Here is a 21,742-nt window from a genome sequence, read left to right as displayed (position 1 = left end):
AATCTAGCTGCATGACGTTTCAAAAGTCAAAACTACTTTGGCCACAAGATAACAAGATTCCTCGTTACTGTCAAAATAACTGTGAAGATGCTGAGATATGCAATCGTGACCCATGAGCTTCTTGTTGTTTGCCACTTTCATCTCCTATCTTTTTGCTTTTGCAATTTAGTCCCTGAATCTCCAAAAGAGTAGCGATCACCTCCAACCGTTAACTATGTTTAACTCTAAAAAACCTATAGCAACAGAAGCCTATTCAGTTTTATTTTTCCATTGCATCCTGGCTGGCTATTAAGAAAGCTACATACCAACTACCAAGAGGTGCTTCATATATTAATATTCGAATTTATAGGATATAAGGTTGATCTTCCAATAATTTGCGTCTTTGACCATGCTTAGTTACTGTAAAGATAAAATATATTAGTAATTGGCACTTCTCTTACCTTTCAAATAAAAATCTTCTAAAAATCAACTATAAAAAAAAAAAAAAAAAAAAAAAAAAAAAAAAAAAAAAAAAAAAAAAAAAACACTTCCCTCCAAACCAGTTTAGGAGGAAGAAAGTACGGCTGAACAATGAAAGAAGTGAAGCTATTAGGAGCTTGGCCAAGCACCTTTTGTTATAGAATTATATGGGCTCTAAAGCTAAAGGGCATTGAATATGAGTATGTAGAAGAGGATCTGTTCAACAAGAGTGATCTTCTCTTACGGCATAACCCAGTTCACAGGAAGATCCCGGTGCTCATTCATGGCGGAAAACCAATTGCAGAGTCCACTGTTATTCTTGAGTACATTGAAGAGGTTTGGCCACAGAATCCTCTTCTCCCTAGTGATCCTTATGAGAGGGCTACGGCTAGGTTTTGGACAAAGTTTGGAGAGGACGAGGTAATTTGCATATTGTTATTTCAGAGATAGTGGATATGTGAAGACTAAATAAATGAGGTTGTTCAGAACATAACCCCCACTTCTTGATCACTTAAGCAGAGAAGCAAGTAGATATTAGAAAAGCAAAGAGTTAATATCATTTTTACTCCTCGAACTGTAGGGCAATTTCTAGTTTGGTCCTTTGACCTTTAAAATGTCTCATGATAAATCCTAAATTATCAATTTTTTTTCTAAATTAGTCCTTTTATCTATCCAGCTGATAAAAACCTTGATAAGAAAAGGCACATGAGGACCATGTGTAGTTCAATGAGAATCTATTTTTGATGTTAAGGCATGACTTCTAAGAAGGAAGTCATGTATTTTTTTCATTGAGGTTCTAACAGTCTGGATGAAATGACAAATTTGAAACAATTTGATAGATCAAGGACTTTACACTCGATATTTTAAAAGTTAGGGACCAAAATAGATTTAGTCGACAGTTCAAGGACTAAAATTGAGTTTAACCGCAAAGCAAAACTAAAAATTATACTCTAAACAAGAAAGATTTGAGAATTACAAGTTCTACAGTATCTCTCTCCCTCTCACTCACTTACTGTAACTTGCATATTGTTTTCTGCAGAACCCCACTTTTTTTGCATTCTTTCAAGCAGTTGGAGAAGAACAAGAAGAGGCAACAAAAGAAGCCAAGGAGATGTTGAAAACAATAGAAGAACGAGGGCTGGGAGAGAAGAAATTCTTTGGGGGTGACAAAGTTGGAATGACAGACTTGACATTTGGATGGATTGCAGGCTGGCTTGAGTACATGGAAGAAGCAGTTGGTGTGAAGCTGTTAGAGCCTAATAGATTTCCTCTCTTAGAGGCGTGGATCAAGAATTTTAGAGATGTCCCAGTTATCAAGGAGAATCTTCCTGATGGTGATAAGTTATTGGTCTATTTTAAAGGCCTAAGAGAGAAGTTTATTGCTCAAGCAACAGTGTGAAGAAATAACTCCTTTGACTTTGGAGGGATACTTTTATTTTATTTTCAGTTAAGTTCATGAAAGATAAGGGGATACTGTTGTTTCATAACTATAATGATCTATTTTTTACTGCCCCTTTCTGTTTGCTGTTCTCTTTTCTCACAGTGACAATAACTATTCTGTTAGATTCACATACTCAAAATCTCCTGCAAAAGAGAGGAACAAATACAGCATTGTGTGGTTTTGCCTTTTGGAATTAGATTGTTATGAATGAATTAACTAATAAGGTTCATTCAGTACATTTATATCTGACAACGGTAAACATGCATATGAGCAAGTTTGAAGTCAAACTTAAGGTTGTAACAATATCAGGTTCGTCAAAGGAAGACGTATCAGCAAACTAGCTCTGTGCATTTTTGGTAGCTTCTGCCAGCAGAGGTTCAAGTTCTCCTTTGTGGTGCAGCTTCACAGTCTCTGCATCAAAAGAAGAAGCAAACAGAAGATGTAGAACTCATTTCAGTAACTTATTCCTCTTCATCTTTTCAGTTAAGTGCACGAGTCATCCATAGTGGATAGAGATACGGGATTATCACAAATCTTGCATAAGAAAATTGAAAGTTTTGTAAATAATAATCCCATCTTTGGCAATTTATGGCAAAAAGATCAGCATTCTTATAGAACTAGTAGAGAAAGAAGGGTGTACCTGAACACCCGCCAATGTGGTTGCCCCCTGCTCATAAATTGGAACAAAAGATTGCGCCTTCAGTCTCATTAAACACAGAATCAAATGAAATAATTACAGCATCAAGCAATCGAGATTCTTGTATCATAAATTTTGAATGCTCAAGCATCTCTTTCAAAAATTCACTTTATGTTGGCAATGACTTTGAACAAAGAATTAAACTTGAGAGGCTAGCTTTACAAAAATGATAGCCAAAAAAGTTCAAGCACACAACCAGAATTTCCAGAGTTTCGAGTTACAATAAAAAATCCTATATAGACTAATATCATGATATTGAAGATAGGAGTCTTCCCGCATTTGGGGGAATAAAATGACACGAAAAAAAGCTAGTAATAGATGAACAATCTGCCACGTAGCAACTATGAGGGGGAAAGGGAGTGTAGTCCACCTCTTCTCAGCAAAGTACATTTTAGGTGTTTTCAGGTAATATCAAGCATTCAAAATCACTTACCGACAAAAACATTTGGTACAGTGTGTTGTCCCGTAAGCCTCTCCAGCAATTTCTGTACCTGTGGCCCTTGGGCGCCTAAAGGAAACAAAGTTTTTGAAGCAAGTTTAAGAACAAAGATGATGAGAGAGAAGAGAAGAAAGTACTGCCTTTTAATATTTAGTAACCATTAGTTATGAGAGCAAATTGGAAGAAAAAGTAAAAAACTCTGAATACTATTTACAAAAATAAGTAAGATCAATAAAGAACCGAATGACGCACAGAAGGAAAGAAAGTTCGAAGAAGCCTATATGAATCTCCCTCAAGGGACAGATATTTTGCGATACCTGATTAAAAATGGCTAACTTCCTAGATATAATGTCCCTAACTTCAAGTATCAATCTACATCAATATTTGTTTGTCAATATTTTTTTATGTCCTGATATGTAACTCAGGAGCATATAAGGCCGCTATCATTGATGACTTACTGCACTATGGTAATAAGAGCTAAATGTAAACCAACTCTAAAACAACGCTTAACGCAAGAGAGTACTAAAATTTGATGGGTGCTTGTCATGTTGTTCCTTCATTTTTTTTTCTACATTAGTACTCCTAGATTATTTAGCGGTTACCAAGAGAGTACTAAGATAGAACAACATATGAGGACTTGCACTAAGTCGATAAACGTATTGCATCGGACCGAAAAATAGCAAAATAATACTTAAAAAGAAGGAACTAGAAATCCCAGCTCGTAATTTCTAGTCCGAATCATACACAGAAAATATTTTGACTAAATAAAGCGAGTAAGAATAAAAGAATACGCACCCATCTCGTCCAATTCAATGACCAATGGTTCCACGCCAAGTTTCTTGAACAGCGATTTCACCTCAGATGAATAGCTTCAACATCCAAAAAAAACAAAACAAAACCCCCATTATCAGATTCCAGAGGGAAAAGAAATTCCAAACACAATCTTTAAATTGAAACCAATCATTTCGAAAGAAACCAAAGAATTATAATGAATTTGACTTACGAACACCAAGTTTTGGAGTAAACGACAACTGGGTTCTCAGTGACAGTCTTCTTCACGGTCTCCTCGAGCCGAGACCCGAACGAGGAAGACATGGCTTGGACCGAGATGGGTCTGCATCTTCTCGAGCCATGGACGCCGAAGAAGCTTGTCGCGCTTGAACTGATGTTTCTTGGGCTGAAACCGTTGTTCAGAGGAATTGCGCAGACGGAAGACTTAACGACGGAAGAGAGAATGCGAGGAGAGCTCAGAGAGATTGAGGTGAAATTGGATGAGACCACCATTGATGCAGACTCGGTTTCTTGGTTGCCTTTTTTGGTGTGGCTATTGCACTGCTTTCTTGGAGCTTTTTCGACGTTCTTTTAGCTTTTGCCTTCTATTCCAGGGTTCTCTCGTCTCTTCTCTTCGCTTGTTTTTCTTTTTTCCCTTTTTTTTTGGTTGTCCATTTGGTATTTAACTGATTACATTTCCGCAAAAATAAAATAAAAGGAAAAGTATCAGAAAATAACGGTAAAAAAATATTATTTAATTTACTCTATTAAAAATAAACAATTACCGAGACAAAATAAGAAATAATGTCACACAACTAAAAAATAAATAATTATCATTTAATTAATAAAAAAAAAATAAAAGCGCACAATAACACTAATAACACTTAATTATACTGTCGTTAACTCGTTTTAATATAACAGTAGTCGTTTTTTGTCATTTATTGCCGTTTCCATCGCATTTGTTGTATATTGTTATTTATGTGTGGCTGTCGTTCGTTGAAAACAAAATCGTCTGGTGAGATGCAATCATTTCTGTTGTTTGTCCCTTTGTCTCTTGTAAGGGGCAACGTGTCACTTTTAAAAGAAAATGCCGTACTGTTGTCGTTTATAAGGTCGAGTTTTAAAATTTATTGGGCGTTTTAATGATTACAAATTGACGTTTACAAGATGTGTTGTCGTTTCGTACGAATTTTCTTATTTTCAAGTATGTTGTCGTCTGCAGTATTTCGTCTGATACATATGTTGTTCTGGTCTTTAGATTGTTTCGTTTCTTCTCCTCTAATTTTTCCGTTTCTTTTCTCTCACATCGTGGATTCGATACAATCGTTGTTTACAGGAAATTTCGTTTATAAGATTTGTTGTCGTTTTCCATTAATTATGTCGTTTTCATTTTGATGTTGGTATATACCTAGTAGTTTTTTTTTTTTTAGATTTTGTCGTTTACTTTTCCGTTTATCGCAAACTTTTCTGTTGAGTGTTTATGTTTTCATATCGTCGTTTTTAACATATGCAGTCCTTCCACAGAAATTGTCGTTTAAAAGATTTATTGTTGTTTCATGGATTTATTTGTTTTTTTTTTTTTTTACCCCAGCCAAATTGCAAAAGTATTTCCCCTCATTAAAATTTAAAGATTAATTTAATAAATGCACCCGAACAATATACTTGATTTTAAAATGCCCTTGATCGTTTAAAGCCGTTCAAAACATCTCAATTTATAGGAAATTGTTTTAAATGCCTCTACATCCAATTCTGTTTATGATCCTAACAGTTTGTTGACGTGACAATGCTATTAAAAATTAACTAAAGTTATTAAATTTTGATTAAATATTGAATAATAAGAAATGATGTTTAAAAAAAGGTGATTTAAATAAAATGAAAAACTAAAAACACCTTTGCGGCTTTGTCGATTAAACAAAAATCATTTTTAAAAATACATTTAATAGTTTTATCAAGAGATTATTTTCAGTATAAAAACCCATTAATGTCTCTCTATTTCTCTCTCTACTCAAGAGAGGAGAAGACAAAAACAAAAAATGAAAAACGACTAAAAGTCGTTTTTCATTTCTCTCATATTTTATACTAAACTTAAAAATCATTTTCATTTCCGTTTTTTGTCTTTAATTGTGCCAAACGCCGTTTTGAAATCGTTTTCATTTTTCTTTCTCAAAAAACGTGAAAAATAAAAACAAAACAAATTTCAAACACGATCTTAATAGCTTTAGTTAAATTTTAATGGCACGTCACGTCAGTAATCTATTAAAAGATTGTAGACGGAGGGGGCATTTTGAACTGTTTTCTATATATTAAAAGTGTTTTGAACTGTTTTAAAAAATGAGAGGACATTTTTATTTCTGGAGACATTTATCTAAGTAACCCTTAAAATTAATGATACAAATACCATCCTACTCCCATGAATAACATATTTATGCCCTTCAAATTCAAAACCGTTTTAAAAATCCTATCCTATAACCAAATTCCAGTGATAAAATTGGCGGAATACTTTCAATATGGCCCTTGTTGTTATGTATATGCAAACATGAACGCATGTATCATCAACAAAACACATTATTACGTCCTTTTACCAAATTCCATTGGTAACACCATCGTCCTTATTTTATTTTATTTTCTAAACTATTCTCTTTCTTAATTGACGATGTTGTTTCATGAGATACTGTCATCTCTATTGCTTTCGTTGCTCGTGAGGACTGATATGTCGTTTTCTTATAAATTGTCTTTTCTAACATTACTTGTCGTCTTAAGGAACTTTCTCATTTCTAAAATGAATTATTTGTCGTAAGATATGCGGGCATTTGCTAATAATTTTGGCTGCGTCGAATTTCTTTACGTTTCCGTTAGTATATTTGATCGATTATAAATGATTCTGTTGTCGTTTTATTAGTATCTCGTTGTTTCTTTAAATACTCTCGTTTTCGTGAGGTGTTTTCGTTGTATTGCTTCTATTGTATGTTAGAGTCGATATTCTTGAAAATAAGATATAAAAATAAATAAATAATAGAAAGGAAAGAATAACGAAGATTTAACGTGATTCGGTAATTTATTTACGTCCACAGATTATGAATACTCTCACTTTTTTATTCACTGATAATTTTTAATGAGTCTCGCCATGGGTATAAATAGGGCTAATCACTTCATGGTACATATTGTCTACATAGTTGAATTTTTTTAATTAACTTCCTACGATCAGACAATCAATCTTCTATAATTATACAAGAGGATTTGTTCACACTAGAAGTAGGAAAGAATATCAATTGCTAACTACAAATTTCAACACTCCCCTTAAGTTGGTGCATACTAACTTGAGAATAATAAGATCAATTGGAATAAAAAAAAAAATCAAATGGGATCATATAAAATTGGATAATTGAGATCTTCAAACAATTCTTTTTTTTTTTTTTTTTTGCTTTTTTTCAATATTTTTTCTTTTCAGATTCAACTTTTTTTTTCTTTCTCTTTGTTCTTTCTTCACACAATTTTCCTTTTTTTTTTCAATATTTATTTTCTCTCTCTGTTTTTTTTTTTTGTCCTTTTTTTCTTCCTCTCAACCTTTTTTTTTCAATTCAATTTTTTTTCCTTTTTAGTACATATATATATATATATACACACACACACATATATTCTACATGTGCGTCAAAGGCACCTAGATAGATGTCAACCTGCGGCATTTAAACAAAAAAGACATAGAGATCGATCAGCAGGGGGGTCAACCTTGTGGTTCTGGACTGGTGGCGTGAATTTGGACGAGGCACATGACTTCGGCAAGGCTCGACACGGCGGTTCGACAGCGGATTTCGGTACAGTGGTTCAATGCGACGAGCCAAATCTGTGATGGACGGTTTCAAATGGTTATTCAAGGAGCAAACTCAAATAGTTCTTCCAATAATATTGGTTTGATTTTCACGGTTCTACAAATGGGTTTGGAAAGTTTTTTTTTTTTTAAAACAGTTTTTTTTTTTTTTGGCTGAATGGGAATTAGGAACACAGGATGAGGGGATCGGTCCCAAGAGCTTAAAACTCCGATACCATCTTGAAAATAAGGCATAAAAATAAATAACAAATATAAAAAAAAGAAGAACAAAGATTTAACATGGTTCAACAATTTACCTATATGGACTAAGAATACCCTCACTTTTTCATTCATTTCATTCACTGATAATTTTCAATGAGTCTCGCTATAAGTATAAATAAGACTAATCACGTCATTATACAGATTATCTACATAATTTACTTTTTATAATTATCTTTCTATAATCAGATAATCAATCTCTTATAATTATAGGAGAGGATTTGTTCACATTAGAAGAAGGAAAAAATATCAATTGCTAACTACATATTTAAACAGATATATCGTGTGTCATCCAATTGTCTTTACTCGTTTCTGAAATACTAGCCGCGACTCGTCGTTCAATATTAAACTTACAGTCCTTTTTTTTTTTTTTTTTTTAAGTAAAATCGTCCTTTGTAAGAGATGTTGTCGTTTACGTCTTTTTTTTTTTTTCTCCCTGTTGGATATTTTCTGTCTTTTTTTATTTATTATTATTTCATTTTTTGCTAATCTTAATTCACCTTAAGTGCTGTCATTTTCATGACATGTTTTTCCTCCTGATGGCTCCTAATTATTGTTTGCACGAGTTGAAATGCCTCTTTCAAAGAATTTTGTCGTTCCCAAAATAATCGTCGTTTGTAACGTGTTTGTTGTTTTTTTTATTACAACTGCGTTCATAAAACCATTTCGTTTACATTTAACTTTATCCTTGTTGAATCTAGCTGTTGATTTTAGTTATTATTGTTTTATAGATTTAATGTCGTTCACCATGAGTGTTGTCGTTTTCTTAACATGTTATCATTCGTTTATGATTGTCATTTATGTGTATATACATTCCCTAAAATTGTCGATTATTATTTGACGTCGTCGGTTCGAGACCTTATCGTTCAGTTATACGTGGTCGTTTCTGTTGTTTTCGTCTTCTATCACAGATGATATATTTACGCTATTATGGTTTGTGTCATACGTTGTCGTTTGTCAAATATGTGGAAACGTTCGACGATGTTGTCGTTTCTATTTCTCCTGACCCGTTGCGCTTAAGAAAGGTCAAACGTCTAAGCCATGATCCATATGCTGCTTGGCACTTCAAGCACGTTGTTGTCGGGTTTGCCTTGTGCATATATATATATATATATATATTAATTATGGTGAATAGTTAAGTTTATAGGACTTTTTGAAAACAATGACGACAACAAGGTTTTCATGTCACAAACTTGAATTTACTATTTTATGACAAGGTTGTGATTGAAGGTTTAAAAAATTTGGATTTATCCGGCGCCACAAATAAGTTGTAACCAATTCAGGGGAAAGTTTTTTTAAAAAATTTTTTTTTTTTTTTTTTTTTTTTTTTAACTGAAAAGTACCCTAACAACAACTTGTAATATGGTCAAGTTTTCCTTTTGTCTTGATCAGAATTTTCTTTCTTCTTGCAAGTTTTTTTGTGCTTAAGCCATGTATTCCATTTCATGGCTAATTATTTCTTTGCTCTCTTTTCATTTCAATATATAGAAGTATGCACAAAACAGTCTAATAATTCACAATACTGTCCTGTGGGATCCAAACTATAACTTCGAATTTAAGCTCGTTTCTCAATGTGGCATGCAGCAATATGTCAGAAAAGTATTATTGGCCATGGGTCTGCCCTGGCTGCTTCTGGAGTTAGTAGCTCTTCTAATATTACTTCTTCTTCTACTATACTTGTAACTGAATAGTCTCATGACACTCTCTAGATAAGTCATGTGGTATAATAAAAAATAAATAAAAAAATTATTCGTTATGAAGAGGTTAAAACCCTACACTCACAAAGCGGTAGATTCTATTAGGTTGGGTCCCGCCTATCTACCTAGCGAGACCCACTTCATGTAAGTAGCGGAGTTTTAATCCCTTAGAATAAATAAGGGTGCTCGGTATAATAATATGGTCCACTTTGGCAACCTCACTCGTGAGTGGAGTTAAATATGTTTGGTCTATATGTCACAAGATATATAATAGAAGAAGAAGATGATGCGGGGTGACAACTAAGCCTGCCAAGTTAGAGGTTGCACCCTTGTGTTGACGGGGGTTTGAACTTGTCTGTCTAAATAACATGCTCATTAATATATTTGTCTCTTGCTGTAAATTCAATCTCTGATCCATATATCTCAGAATGTTGGACTTTGATAATCTGTCATGTAGAGTGATTCCAACAACCCTCACTGACAGAATCAAGTAATATTGTCATTCCTCACCAATAAGACTACTAGTACTGCTGTGTTATATATAGACATATATATTGACACTATGATGTGTAATATGGAAAACAATGCCAAGTTTTTTAGTCTTGATGAGAGTTATATTAATCTGTTAACGTATGTATCAAAGGACTATATTTGATATGAAATTAATATGGGAATATAATAGAGGGAAATGAAAAAGAATGTACAAGCTTGACATGGAGGAGGTGAGTGACTACATGTTCTTCCCATTCCTAAAAAAGGCATGAAATCCGAACGTACTTAGAAAGTACCAAAAGAGTACAGATACATGATATATATTCTATAACTTAGTGGAGAACAATATTATTATCATATATTTGAAGGAAAAAAAAAAACTTAAAATAATGATCAGTTGGGTTCATCGAAACAAACCATATTACAAAACTTATTCTAGGATATAGGTGGGCTCAGCTGATCTTGCAACCTAATATGAAATCTGGTCTTAATTTTGGGACTTAATTATCAAGCATTACAATCTTAATGGACCATATATATAGAAATTTGATTACCACTTCAAAATGTTGTGCTCTATTTTGACTAATGTATTCATACACCTGTTTTCCCAACAAAATACACATATATAGGACCTTCTCAACACAATCTTTGAGTCGACACAAGCATGTGAAGAAACGAACTCCAGTTTTTTGCATACTGCAATAGTTTGTGTTAGTTTGAGAAAAATGGGCCCTTCTGATGGGATTGTTGGCAAGGAAGTATGGTGACCCTCCCATGTGTTCTTTTTTTATTAGCAGTAAATGTCTCCAAATAGAAGAAGATGGAAACCTCAAACAAGAAAAAAAAAAAAAAAGCACTAAAGAGAAAAGGACAAAAGAAAGCTATACTGCTAGATGATCAGAAGTTAAATATCGATCAAGTTTAGTCTTGTTTACAATCAGGGGAAAAACAGATTTGAGGTTTGTGGTCTGGAAAGTTTGACTTTAGATGTGACTGACCAATTGGGTTGGGAAAAAAAAAAAAAAAAAAAAAAGAGAAACAAAACCCTTTTTGTTACTTTCGAATCATCAGTCAGTGGTACTGGATAAAATCATGTGGGCTGTTTTCTAGGCTTTTAATGGTTTTGATCAATTTTGGCCTACTTAGGTCCCATTAGACGGTGTTAGTGATGGTTCATGTCTTGGTAAGGTTAGGCATTTTGAGTTAGTACTTTTGTATAAATAATGCTAAGAAAGACGGTATTACAACAACGGCTACATAATATCTGTCTTCTCCAAGTCTCCATCAATGTCGCTCTTTGTAGGGTACAAAGCACAAAAATGATTCATATAATTAGCCCTTAATTTGGCGGTATTCACTTTGAGATTGCATTGCATGCCCTCCAATCTTCGTGGATTCATTCGAGTCTTTGAATGAGTCACATGCTGATCATCTTTTTCATTATTGCGTTAACATCTTTCGTATAGACTCTGTAACAAGGCTTCTTTTATATCCGTTTATGGTATGAATTCCAAATGTTGGGATTTTTGTACAATGTTTTTTTTTTTTTTTTTTGTGGACGAAAGGAGTTGGGGAGTTTCTGACAACTGTGGAGAGTACTTGTTGAACTCATTAGGACTACACACCCTTATCACTCTTGGGAAGATAGGGCTAATAAAATTCCAGCTAATTACAATTTTGTCGCGAAAAAAGAAGTGAGGCAAAGTACAGTTCACATAACCAAAATTCTAAAGGAAGAAGAAATAGATTCCCTTATCACTGATTAGCACTACACGCTACATGCATATGTTGCTGTTACTCCGATGCATGCCTTTCAAAACTTCTATTTTAGCGCTTTTGCCCCCACTGAACTTTGACAGAACTCGGAAGTTGCTCTTATAATTTCAATAATGATGAATTCGAGCGTATAAAATGTTAATAAAATGACGTTAGAGTATTACTAAATCAAGATAAAACTTAGAAGAAAGCGTCTTCACACACTCTACAATATTTTGTTAAATTTTGGGAGCGATTCACTAAAATTTAAAGTTTAGGTCTTGTTCGCTTTGCGGATTTGAGTTTTTAATTTGAGTTGAGATGTGACATTTTTTGAGAGCTTTTAATTATAGCAAAAAAAAGTTAGATGTGACATTTTTTAAGAGCTTTTAACTGTAAAAACTTAGAACTAAAAACTAGAATTTGAGAAATCAACGAAGCCTTAGAGAATAACTTGTCAATTTTAAAAAGTTTAGCCATCATCTTTCCCAAATACTCTTCTAAAATGATTGAATGCCGGTTTCATGGGGCTCAGGTTATCGTATTTATAGTACTAAGTCTTACAGGCAGAACAAACATGCCAAGTTTGGTGTTGTGGTGTAGTTGGTTATCACGTCAATCTAACACATTGAAGGTCTCTAGTTCGAATCATGGCGACGCCATTCTTAACTGATTAAATTTGTTCTCTTTATTTATTTATTTGTTTGTTTTTATTATAGTAGGTACTTTTCGAATCAGAAGAAGAGCTTTGCTTCACTTAATTAAAAATGGGTTTGAAAACATTCAATCTCGCGTGACTAAATTTTAATTTTAGAAGCCTTGAAATTTGAACTACTGAACTGTATATAGGTTTTTCCCAATAATGCTAATCTCCAGGGAAGATTCATCAAGGGGCGATTAATGCCTCTCTCTCTCTCTCTCCATGTGAGAGGGGGAGGCAACATAGACTTATTAATATGTTTTAATTTATTTAAGTTGGTCAACCTCAAGTTAATAATGATACATACATTTACAAAAGAGAATATTGATAATAATGTAATGTGTACAGCCATCTTGGAACTATTCTTCAAGAGAGAGAGAGAGGAATAGTAATTAGCAAAGGTGGCGGCCTGGTGGGCTATGTAGAGTTGGTTTTCATTGTCGTTTTTTTGATGGGGCCTACCCATCTGATCATTGTATGATTTATGGCCAACTTGCCAAATCTGAAAACATTGAATCAGTACTCACCCTTAATTCACTTTGGTCTCCAATATATGGTTTACAAAAGGGCAAAAAAAAAAAAAAGAAAAAAGAAAAAAACCCTACAAATATAAAAGCAATTTTAAGCCATCTTTGTTTGTAGTATGAAGAGTGTAGACCAAAAAAATATGAGAAAACATTTGAACTTTGATTGAATTCTTGAATTATAGTACAAACTACAAAAGCTGTATGAAGCTCCAAGAGAAGGGGAAAAAAAAAAGAGAGAAAAGAACAGAAAAGAAAAGAAAAGGCCTCATCATCCTCAGCTTACAAAATGCCCAAACACTATAGTAAAAAAACAAAAAAAAAAGAACAAAAAAAACAAAAAACAAAAAAAAGGAACTTTGGGCCTTCGGAGAGGGCTATCTCTGCTGTGCTATCTGTGTTCTTTCTTTTTGTTTTTTTTTTTTGTGTGTAATGTACAGTATTTCCTTTTAAACTAAAACAAACTAACAAGTGGTTGGTTAAAAAAGTTATTTTTTTTTTGGGCGTTCGTTTAGAACTGAGAAATGCATCTTCTATGGCAAGCCGTGGTTCTCTTCTTTTGCTGCCTGGTTTCCTGTTTCCAGACCTTGCCAATGTCTTGTGCTATTCTCACGGCGTCAGCGGACGCACCAGATAGCCCTCTCCTTGTGAACCCAACCGCATAAAGACCAGCATTTCCTTTCCAACCTTGTGGGAACGGCGCTTTCGGATACCCATTCTTCGAAAAGAATACACCTTCCTGTTTCAAAAAATGCCAAAACAAACATTAGCCCATTTTGTCCACTTCCCATTTGAAAAAGAAAAGAAAAAAAAAAAAAAAAAAGAACCTTCGAAAATATAAACTTTTTTTTTCCTTTTTTCTTAAAAGTCAAAACAGAACATTTTCTCACCTGAAGCCAATATGGGACATTGCTGCGGTAACCAGTGGCGAGAATGACCGAGTCGATGTCGAGTTTTTCGCCATTGACGAGCTCGACTTGGTTCTTGGAGAACCTCTTGATTCCGGGGACAACGTTAATGTCTCCGGATTTGATCTTCTCCAATGCTCCAATGTCCAAAACAGGGGTTTTTCCCATCTTGTTCTTGACCTCCAGAGGTCCCATGGCGGGCCTTTTTAGCCCGTACCTCTCGATGCTTCCGAGCACCAACCATGACAGAAACAACATGATCTTGTCCACCAGCCATAGCGGCAACCACGCCATCATCAAAACCGCCAATTCGAATGTCGATTTTCCGAATACTTCACGAGGCAAAACATGAACCTGTATTGAAAAACATATTAGATTAAACTCCATTGAAAAAAAGAAAAGAAAAAAAAAAAACATGAATTTTCTTTTTTTAAAGCACTGTTTTCAATACTTACCGAGCTCCGAACGACCATGGAAGGCGAGGCATTGTGGTTGCAGAGGTCAAGAGAGAGTTCCATGCCGGAATTCCCGCATCCGACGACGAGGACTTTCTTTCCCCTGAATTTCTCGCCGGACTTGTACTCGGAGGCGTGGACTACGTCGCCAGCGAAGTCCCCGAGGCCCTCGATATCCGGAATAACGCACTCTGCATTCTCGCCGGTGGCTACAATAAGCCACCTGCAGATGTACTCGGCGTCGGGTTTACCATAGGACACAGTTTTTACCCGCCAGAACCCGCTGGTCTCGTCGAACCTAGCGGATTGGACGCACTCGTTGAACTGGGGCTTGATGTCGAAGCGGGCGGCGTAGGACTCGAGGTATTGGATGAACTGTTTCTTGGTTGGGTACTCGGGGAAGTCCTCGGGGAAGGGCATTTTGGGAAGTTGGCAGAATTGTTTTGGGAGGTGGAGTTTCAGCCTGTCGTAGGTCCTTTTTTGCCACAACGAGGCAATGCAATCCGCTTTCTCTAGGACCACAAACGGCACGCCTTGCTCCTTAAGGCACGCCGCCGTGGCGAGCCCCGATGGCCCCGCGCCGACGATTATCGGGCCGTTGATCAGCACGCACCGCCGATTGAAGAAGTCTTGGTTGTCAACAAGGCGAAAAATATTCTCCATTTTTTTTTTCTTTCTTTTTTTGTGTTTTTTTGGCTATTGTATGGTTGACTAGAAGTAGTAGTAGTAGAGAAGCTTTTGCTCTTTTTTGTTTGTGTGAGTTTGAAATGATGAGAAAGAGAGTTTTTGAGATTTTTTTTTTTTTTTTTTTTTTTTGTGTTTTGATGATTGAGTAGTAGTAGTAGTTCTCTTGTTGTTGTTGGTTTGAATGAACAGGAAGGGTGGGGAAGAGGGTGCTTAAATAGGGTGTTGGGCAAGAGATGTGCATGTGATGAGAGTGGGGAGTTAATGCGCGTGAGAGCGTTATTCTTTCCAAATCATAAGCTTGTGGTCACATTCTTTGACAATAAAATAATAATGCTCAACAATATTTTCGAAGCCTTTTATTTATTAGATCTTATACGACACTATACTTTTTCATTAAAATAATGGGGAGAAGGATTAGCGTGGGGGCGATTTACTCTTTTCTTGGGAAGGATTAGCGATTAAGGGGAGGGATATCTAATTAAAGTTTGTGGTTGCTTTCTGTTTTTGAGAAATATAATTACATGTAATGTTGTGTTAAGAGTACGCATTCCATTACTTGGGGAGACAAGGGTTGGAATAGTGAATTTAATTTTACCACTAAACTGTCCGGTTAGAAGAGGCAATTTCAGTGGTTTGAGGAACTATGGGTACTTTTAGAATGTGGATAATTAGATATTATCAATTATTAAGGGAGAAAGAAAAAAATAAGTCAAGATTTGAGATGAATTAAAATTAATAGACCAATAGTATACATAAGTTAATAAATAGGTTAAATTACTGTTTTCGTCCATAACTTGTCTGGTTATGAACCATAACTTGACAAGCTATTCTCAGTTTTTATCCGTAATTTGTTTGGCTATGAACCATAACTTAACAAGTTTATCCATAACTTATCTGGTTATAAACTATAACTTGACAAATTATGATTTATTAATTTCTATAATTAAAAATTGACCTATATATTTTTTTAAACTTTTTATATTGACATATTTCTTATTAATTATTAATGACTTCACGGGATTTAAAAGGGGAGAATTAGGGGAGCCATGAAAACGACATGCCATCCTCATCTGATTCTATTGGGCCCACGAAAATACTGAAAGCCCATGGAATTTTTATTATTTTAGAAAAATCTTTTTAAGTCGATGACTAGGTGGCAGGGAAGGAGTGCTGAGTAGGATGTGAGACCAAATGTGCCCACGTGGAGTTGGACGAGCCAATTTGCAATAGGGGCCTTACGTCATCATCTTGGACCCCCACAACCCTCCAAGCATTGGGATTGCGACTTGTAAGGCTGTTTCCGGCCCACAAAGCCCATTCCGCCAACCATCTTTCCACACCACGCTAGCACCCGCGTAGGCCCCACACCTAAATGTCCTTTTTTATTTTTTTAAACGTTTGGTTTATAAATTTTAAATCATAATTCATAATTATTTTCAATTTATGTATATTTTTTTAGAAAAAATATTATAATAAATAATGAATTATGATCTAAATTATGATACGAATTCTTACTCTAAATATGCAACATTAGTTTGGCTAGCTTCTTCCATTTCCACTATGTGCACTGCTTTCTACCTTCCAACCAAACTCTTAAAAAAAAAAAAATCTATCCCGTACATCTTCTATTTCCTTTCGTTTATACAAGACGTTTATTTCACAATTGTGGTTTATACATACGTCTCCTCATGCAAAATCAAATTCCTAAGCGATAAAAGAGAATTATACATGTAATTTGCTTAAGAATGTTAATGCATGTGTGAATAAGGTCAAGTGGGAAGGCAAAAAGAAAGTACATTTTAAATTCTCTGAGATTAACCTAATCCAATGAGGCCAATACCATTGTAATTAGGGGTGACAATTTGTGTCACGTGTCGTGTTTTGATCGTTTTTTAAAAATTTACAGTCAACCCGAACACGACCCGTGACACGAAATTTTTTAAAAACCGCAACACGAACACGACACGACCACTTTACGAGTTGACACGACACGACCCGAAAATGACCCGTGACACGAAATTGACCCGTGAATCTGAAATTGACACGAAAATTGTATACTTTTATTTAATTTTTTACATATTAGAAATAACTTAAAATTCATAACACACTAAATTACAATAACATCCATTGAAATTAAGCAAATAATAGTATAAGATTTTGAGTATAACTATCATAATATCACAAGTTCATAATAAAATTTAAAATATGTAATGAAAAATATATGTATTTTTTAGTTTTTTACGAGTTTCGTGTCGTGTTCGGGTTAGGCGGGTCCAACCCGAAATTGACCAGTATTTTTCGTGTCAATTTCAGGTCGATCCAATTCTGACCCGAACCTCTTTTTTCTCAACCCTAACCCCTAAAATTCGTGTCGTTTTCGAGTCGTGTCGTCGTATCGTGACCCATATTGCCGGCCCTAATTGTAACAAAATTTAATGTATATTTTAGAGAAGATATTTTTGTTAACGGACATGATGTGATATTTGATAATATATATATATATATATATTTATATGTTGAACTGCTTTGGTAGAAGGCCTTCGGGTATGAACTATAATTAACATTCTAGAAATCGACTAATAAAGAATTGAATTGTGGAAACCTAATTTATAGGCAGAAAGCTCAGTACATACTACATATACAGTTCACTCAATAAAGAATATATTGTACTTTCCTCCAAGTCATTGGAGGGAACTCTAATGCATGCCCAAGTAAAATGAACCACAAGCATGCCACTTTAGGGCATGAATCTGAACTATTTATATATATATATATATATATATATATCTTAACTTGAATTTATTCAACAAAACCTAGAGGTTCGTTCATATTACGTGGAAGTTGGAGAAACGATACATGCAGCTTTTGTTGTGTCATCGAACAGTCCCCGACCGACACGCGTCCTCACGAGTGTGTGGATTTCATGCTTTGACACACAAACTTTATCAGTAAAATGGATATCATTATGGAATTAGGATATCTAGGTTTATATATAATTAATTTGTACTTTGGTGATTGATGTAGCTAGCTTAGGCCTGTCAAAGTACATATCATAATTAACTTTGGTGAAGATTTTTATTTATTTTTTTTATTTTTTTATAAATTTGGAAGGGAAATTTTTTTTTTTTTTTTTGAGTTAGGAAAAACCATGCATTGTATGTCCCACCCACTCCACTTGGGGGATTCGACTAGTGGGAAAAATATTCATAGGGAGGAGAGAGGGAAGCATGTGCATGAAACCTTGAATCCCATGGAGTCACTGCTTTTCATGAAAAGATTGGTAGCTATGAGCTTGGCGTTTCTAAGGTTTATTTTGCTATATATTTATTTAAATAAATTAATTTTATTCTCTCTTAGATCAAATGAGTCTAGAGTATCATGATTCCAGCTTTATAACTCTCTATAGTACTCGTTCGAAGCTAGCCCATCTCTTTCCTTTAAAAACAACAAAAAACAAACGCCCAAATGCAACATAACAAAAGGGATATATATAATGAGAGAGAGTAGTACTACAAGATATTAGAGTTATATACCCCATGCATGATTTGATTTGATAGAGATATATATGTTTTTTTGTTATCCCTATAGTTTCCAATAAATACCAGCCTTGCAAAGTTCCACTGCCAGCTTGGGAACTCTTATGTGGGAGCTTTCTACTTTAAGGATGAGGTTGGAATTGTTTTCTATATAGTATACATATATATATATATATATAACATATAATATTCCCTATTTCCTTAAATTATAGCAAAGAATATCCTAGGGCTTTCATCGATATTGCTAGCTTTCTGTGGGTCGGCGATAGTACTTGCTAAGAAGCAAGCGCTTGAATTATAATATATGCACAACTTTTTCCGGTAGCATAATATTAATATTGCTCAAACTTAGAATAACAATAATTAATTGTACATAAATGTAAACGAGAACTTTTGGTTTTGTATAATGAGCTTCGGTCACGCGTAAACAAAAGTTCGAGAAAGGCGATCAAATCATGAGAATATCACTGGCTTCGTAGAAGTTTAATCGTAGTTAGCTAGGCAATATATTTGCTGGAATTTATACAATATCTCAGTTTTTGCCAACTTCACTAATAAGCAGAAAGTTTACTCATGGCTATCGGGAAGTGGGATTGGCGGTGCCTTTTGCAATATATTATTATATTGTTATCACATCATTATATAATTATAATTATTATTATTTTGCTACTATAACTTTTACAACATGTATATTTATAATTTTGTAGGAGAGGCTTGCTTCAATATTATTTGCTAAATTCCACGCTGTTTGTCCAAAAAAAAAAAAAAAAAAAAAAAAAAAAAAAAAAAGTGCGAGAGCAGTTTGAGAGGGAATCAATGGATAGCATGTTGCCTAAGAATATGTAGGGTTAACAAATTTAGAGTAATGCTAGTAGTTGTTTTGCCCATACAATATATCAACCACTATTCATTTTGTATGTGTGTATATATATATATATATATACATATATAATATGCGTATTATGTGATGTGGGTGTAGACTTGACCTGTTGTTGCTGTCGATGTTATCCATTTAGTGTGACTTCTCACCAGTTAATTTGTAAAGTCAATATTGACCATCGTCACTGTAGGGAACTAAAAGTTATGATGCTAGTACTACTACATATATACATATATCAAAATCATATAACAAAGGATCAGCAAAAAAAAAAAAAACATATAACAAAGAAAAGAAAAGTAAAAGCTGGTATTGTTGATTCATTTGAGGTACTATAACTTTTAATTTGTTTTTTTATTTATTGATTTGACTAGTACATTTAGTCGTATAAAAATTTACAGGTAAAATTTTGCCAACCTCTAGAGATAATTCATTGGGGGCTTTTGTTTCTGATAATCAATCATTTTCTCTCTTTAATTTGGTCCATTTTCTTACAAAATAAAGGTTGGCACTGTAGAGATCTGTGATTGTTTACGCACTTCCTTCTCGGTCAACGAGAAGTAGGAAAATGTGCAATTTTTTTAATATGCATATATATATATATATATATGGCTACGAAAGGGAATATATAAGATGCATAAATTTTAAAATGAGGGGTTAGGTTCAATTCATGATTAAAAAGGGTCCCAAAAGATTTCAAGAGGTTCTATATAGTTATGAAGGCTTCTCCTTTGTACTCAAATTTAAAATAAATTTGAACTCAAATTACAACTTTATTTAAATTCATGTTCTTTTGTAAAATTTGAGTTTAAACTTGAGTTTGGGATTAAAATATGAGTTCAAGTTTCCTCTTTAACTCAAGTTCCTAAACTCAAAATCAAATTAATGAACAATATTTTTTCTATTTTTAAAAACGCTATAATTTTTTCGTTTTAATCCCGATTGAGATGATTTTTTATGCGTTCACAACGAATAAAATCTCACCCATATATCCTATTAAAATTTTTCATCATCATTGAGTTTTTATTAAAATGCTATCTAAATACAAACTCAAGTTTTGACCCACCCAAACACAAACTCAAAAAGATTCTCATCTCAAACCATAACTCAAATGTACACAACCAAACACAAATTAAAGTTATAACTTCAACTCAAGTTATAACTCAAATTCAACTTAAGATCTACACTCAAGTCACCATAACTAAAAAATGTAACTGAACAAGCCCGAAACTTTCACTCTCTCTCTTCTCAATCCCCCCAAAAATCAAAAAGAAAAAGGAAAAAAAAAAAGAAAAAATCTATAAACAAGAGATGCATACTCATTGCAGTCACAACTACAAAATTTTTATATTCTGATAATTGTCTTGGCTTTAAAAATTCTGTTTTCTGACTACCCAATCATTAAAGCAACATAAAAATATGTATAACCTCTTCTAGCCTGATCAGAAAACCTTTTTGTGTGTGTGTGTGTGTGTGTGTGTGTGTGTGTGTGTGTGTGGCTCGAACAGATCAAAACCACAGCTCAGCCATAAAGCATCTTATATATGAATTTTATTATGGCTAGACCATGTTAATCCTCTTAGAGAAGCTTGCCTAGAATAAATTTAATGTGCACTCATATATTCTCAATTATAAACTTAAAAAAATGGTAATTGGGAGAGAGAAATCACATGGCACCATTAGAACTTTTTTCTTAAGAAAAAATAGATAAAACCCTAATAACAAGAGGTTTATAATTTATTGTACTAGTCAATCTATAATGGGTACATAAGAACCTTAGAAAGATTTGGAAGATCTTCGTTCCAAAACTTGTTGTTTTCTTTCATGTGGAACGCTGAATCTTTCACTAATATACGATCAACAAAACTACATTTATAATTAATTCTAGAAGGAATATTTTCTTACATATGTTTGGATATGTTCAGATATATGAGAACCCAAAATCTTACAAAGTATATATGATTGTTAAACAGATATAAATAATCACTTTCTGTAAGGGATTTTAGTCGGCAGTTATATATATGGTCAAGATCTTAAGTAGTAAGCGCATTAAATGTCGTATTAGACAAAAGGGTTTCATGGAATCGAGTACAGCCTTTTTTTCTTTTTTTTTTTTTTTGAATTTTTGTGAAATATTCCTTCTAATTTGATTTTTATCTTGCAAAGAAATTTTACGTAGAAGAAAAATATAATAAAAACAACTAAAATGATACGACAATA

At 33.9% G+C, this 21,742-nt stretch overlaps 3 protein-coding genes and 1 non-coding gene across 5 annotated transcripts; 2 read left to right on the top strand and 2 right to left on the bottom strand.

Annotated features, from left to right (window-relative positions):
* The first annotated feature begins 570 nt into the window (after positions 1-570).
* On the top strand, positions 571-1,880 carry LOC21398994 (glutathione transferase GST 23). The gene is made up of 2 exons (XM_010093545.2): positions 571-879; positions 1,499-1,880. The coding sequence occupies exons 1-2, from the start codon at positions 571-573 to the stop codon at positions 1,856-1,858; spliced, it is 669 nt and encodes a 222-aa protein (XP_010091847.1). The 3' UTR covers positions 1,859-1,880.
* Positions 1,881-2,085: 205 nt separating this feature from the next.
* Positions 2,086-4,448, bottom strand: LOC21398993 (monothiol glutaredoxin-S10). 2 transcript variants are annotated; one of them, XM_010093544.2, is made up of 5 exons: positions 4,040-4,448; positions 3,832-3,905; positions 3,031-3,105; positions 2,541-2,567; positions 2,086-2,311 (listed from the first exon to the last, which is right to left on the bottom strand). In XM_010093544.2, exons 1-5 carry the CDS (start codon positions 4,318-4,320, stop codon positions 2,238-2,240), a joined length of 531 nt encoding a protein of 176 aa, XP_010091846.1. In that variant the 5' UTR covers positions 4,321-4,448; the 3' UTR covers positions 2,086-2,237. The 2 variants fall into 2 exon arrangements, with proteins under 2 accessions (XP_010091846.1, XP_024018419.1); XM_024162651.1 differs by having other exon boundaries at positions 2,298-2,311; positions 2,541-2,597.
* A 7,975-nt stretch (positions 4,449-12,423) lies between these two features.
* Positions 12,424-12,497, top strand: TRNAV-AAC. Its single transcript has one exon. It is a non-coding gene; the product is annotated as a tRNA-Val (tRNA).
* A 1,006-nt stretch (positions 12,498-13,503) lies between these two features.
* On the bottom strand, positions 13,504-15,204 carry LOC21398992 (probable indole-3-pyruvate monooxygenase YUCCA8). The gene is made up of 3 exons (XM_010093543.2): positions 14,423-15,204; positions 13,950-14,321; positions 13,504-13,798 (listed from the first exon to the last, which is right to left on the bottom strand). Exons 1-3 carry the CDS (start codon positions 15,083-15,085, stop codon positions 13,571-13,573), a joined length of 1,263 nt encoding a protein of 420 aa, XP_010091845.1. The 5' UTR covers positions 15,086-15,204; the 3' UTR covers positions 13,504-13,570.
* Between the last annotated feature and the right edge of the window lie 6,538 nt (positions 15,205-21,742).

Source organism: Morus notabilis, unplaced genomic scaffold, assembly GCF_000414095.1.
Source record: "Morus notabilis unplaced genomic scaffold, ASM41409v2 Scaffold602, whole genome shotgun sequence".
NCBI lineage: Eukaryota > Viridiplantae > Streptophyta > Magnoliopsida > Rosales > Moraceae > Morus > Morus notabilis.
This window is presented reverse-complemented; position numbering and strand designations above follow the sequence as displayed.

Excerpts from the sequence above, each read along its gene's own strand:
- LOC21398994 (XM_010093545.2), top strand. The coding sequence starts at position 571 with ATGAAAGAAGTGAAGCTATTAGGAGCTTGGCCAAGCACCTTTTGTTAT. Across the intron at positions 880-1,498 it reads CAAAGTTTGGAGAGGACGAG|AACCCCACTTTTTTTGCATT; the intron begins GTAATTTGCATA and ends TGTTTTCTGCAG.
- LOC21398993 (XM_010093544.2), bottom strand. The coding sequence starts at position 4,320 with ATGGTGGTCTCATCCAATTTCACCTCAATCTCTCTGAGCTCTCCTCGC. Across the intron at positions 3,906-4,039 it reads TACTCCAAAACTTGGTGTTC|CTATTCATCTGAGGTGAAAT; the intron begins GTAAGTCAAATT and ends TGGATGTTGAAG. Across the intron at positions 3,106-3,831 it reads CATTGAATTGGACGAGATGG|GCGCCCAAGGGCCACAGGTA; the intron begins GTGCGTATTCTT and ends TGTTTCCTTTAG.
- LOC21398992 (XM_010093543.2), bottom strand. The coding sequence starts at position 15,085 with ATGGAGAATATTTTTCGCCTTGTTGACAACCAAGACTTCTTCAATCGG. Across the intron at positions 14,322-14,422 it reads CCATGGTCGTTCGGAGCTCG|GTTCATGTTTTGCCTCGTGA; the intron begins GTAAGTATTGAA and ends TTTTCAATACAG. Across the intron at positions 13,799-13,949 it reads ATGTCCCATATTGGCTTCAG|GAAGGTGTATTCTTTTCGAA; the intron begins GTGAGAAAATGT and ends TTTTTGAAACAG.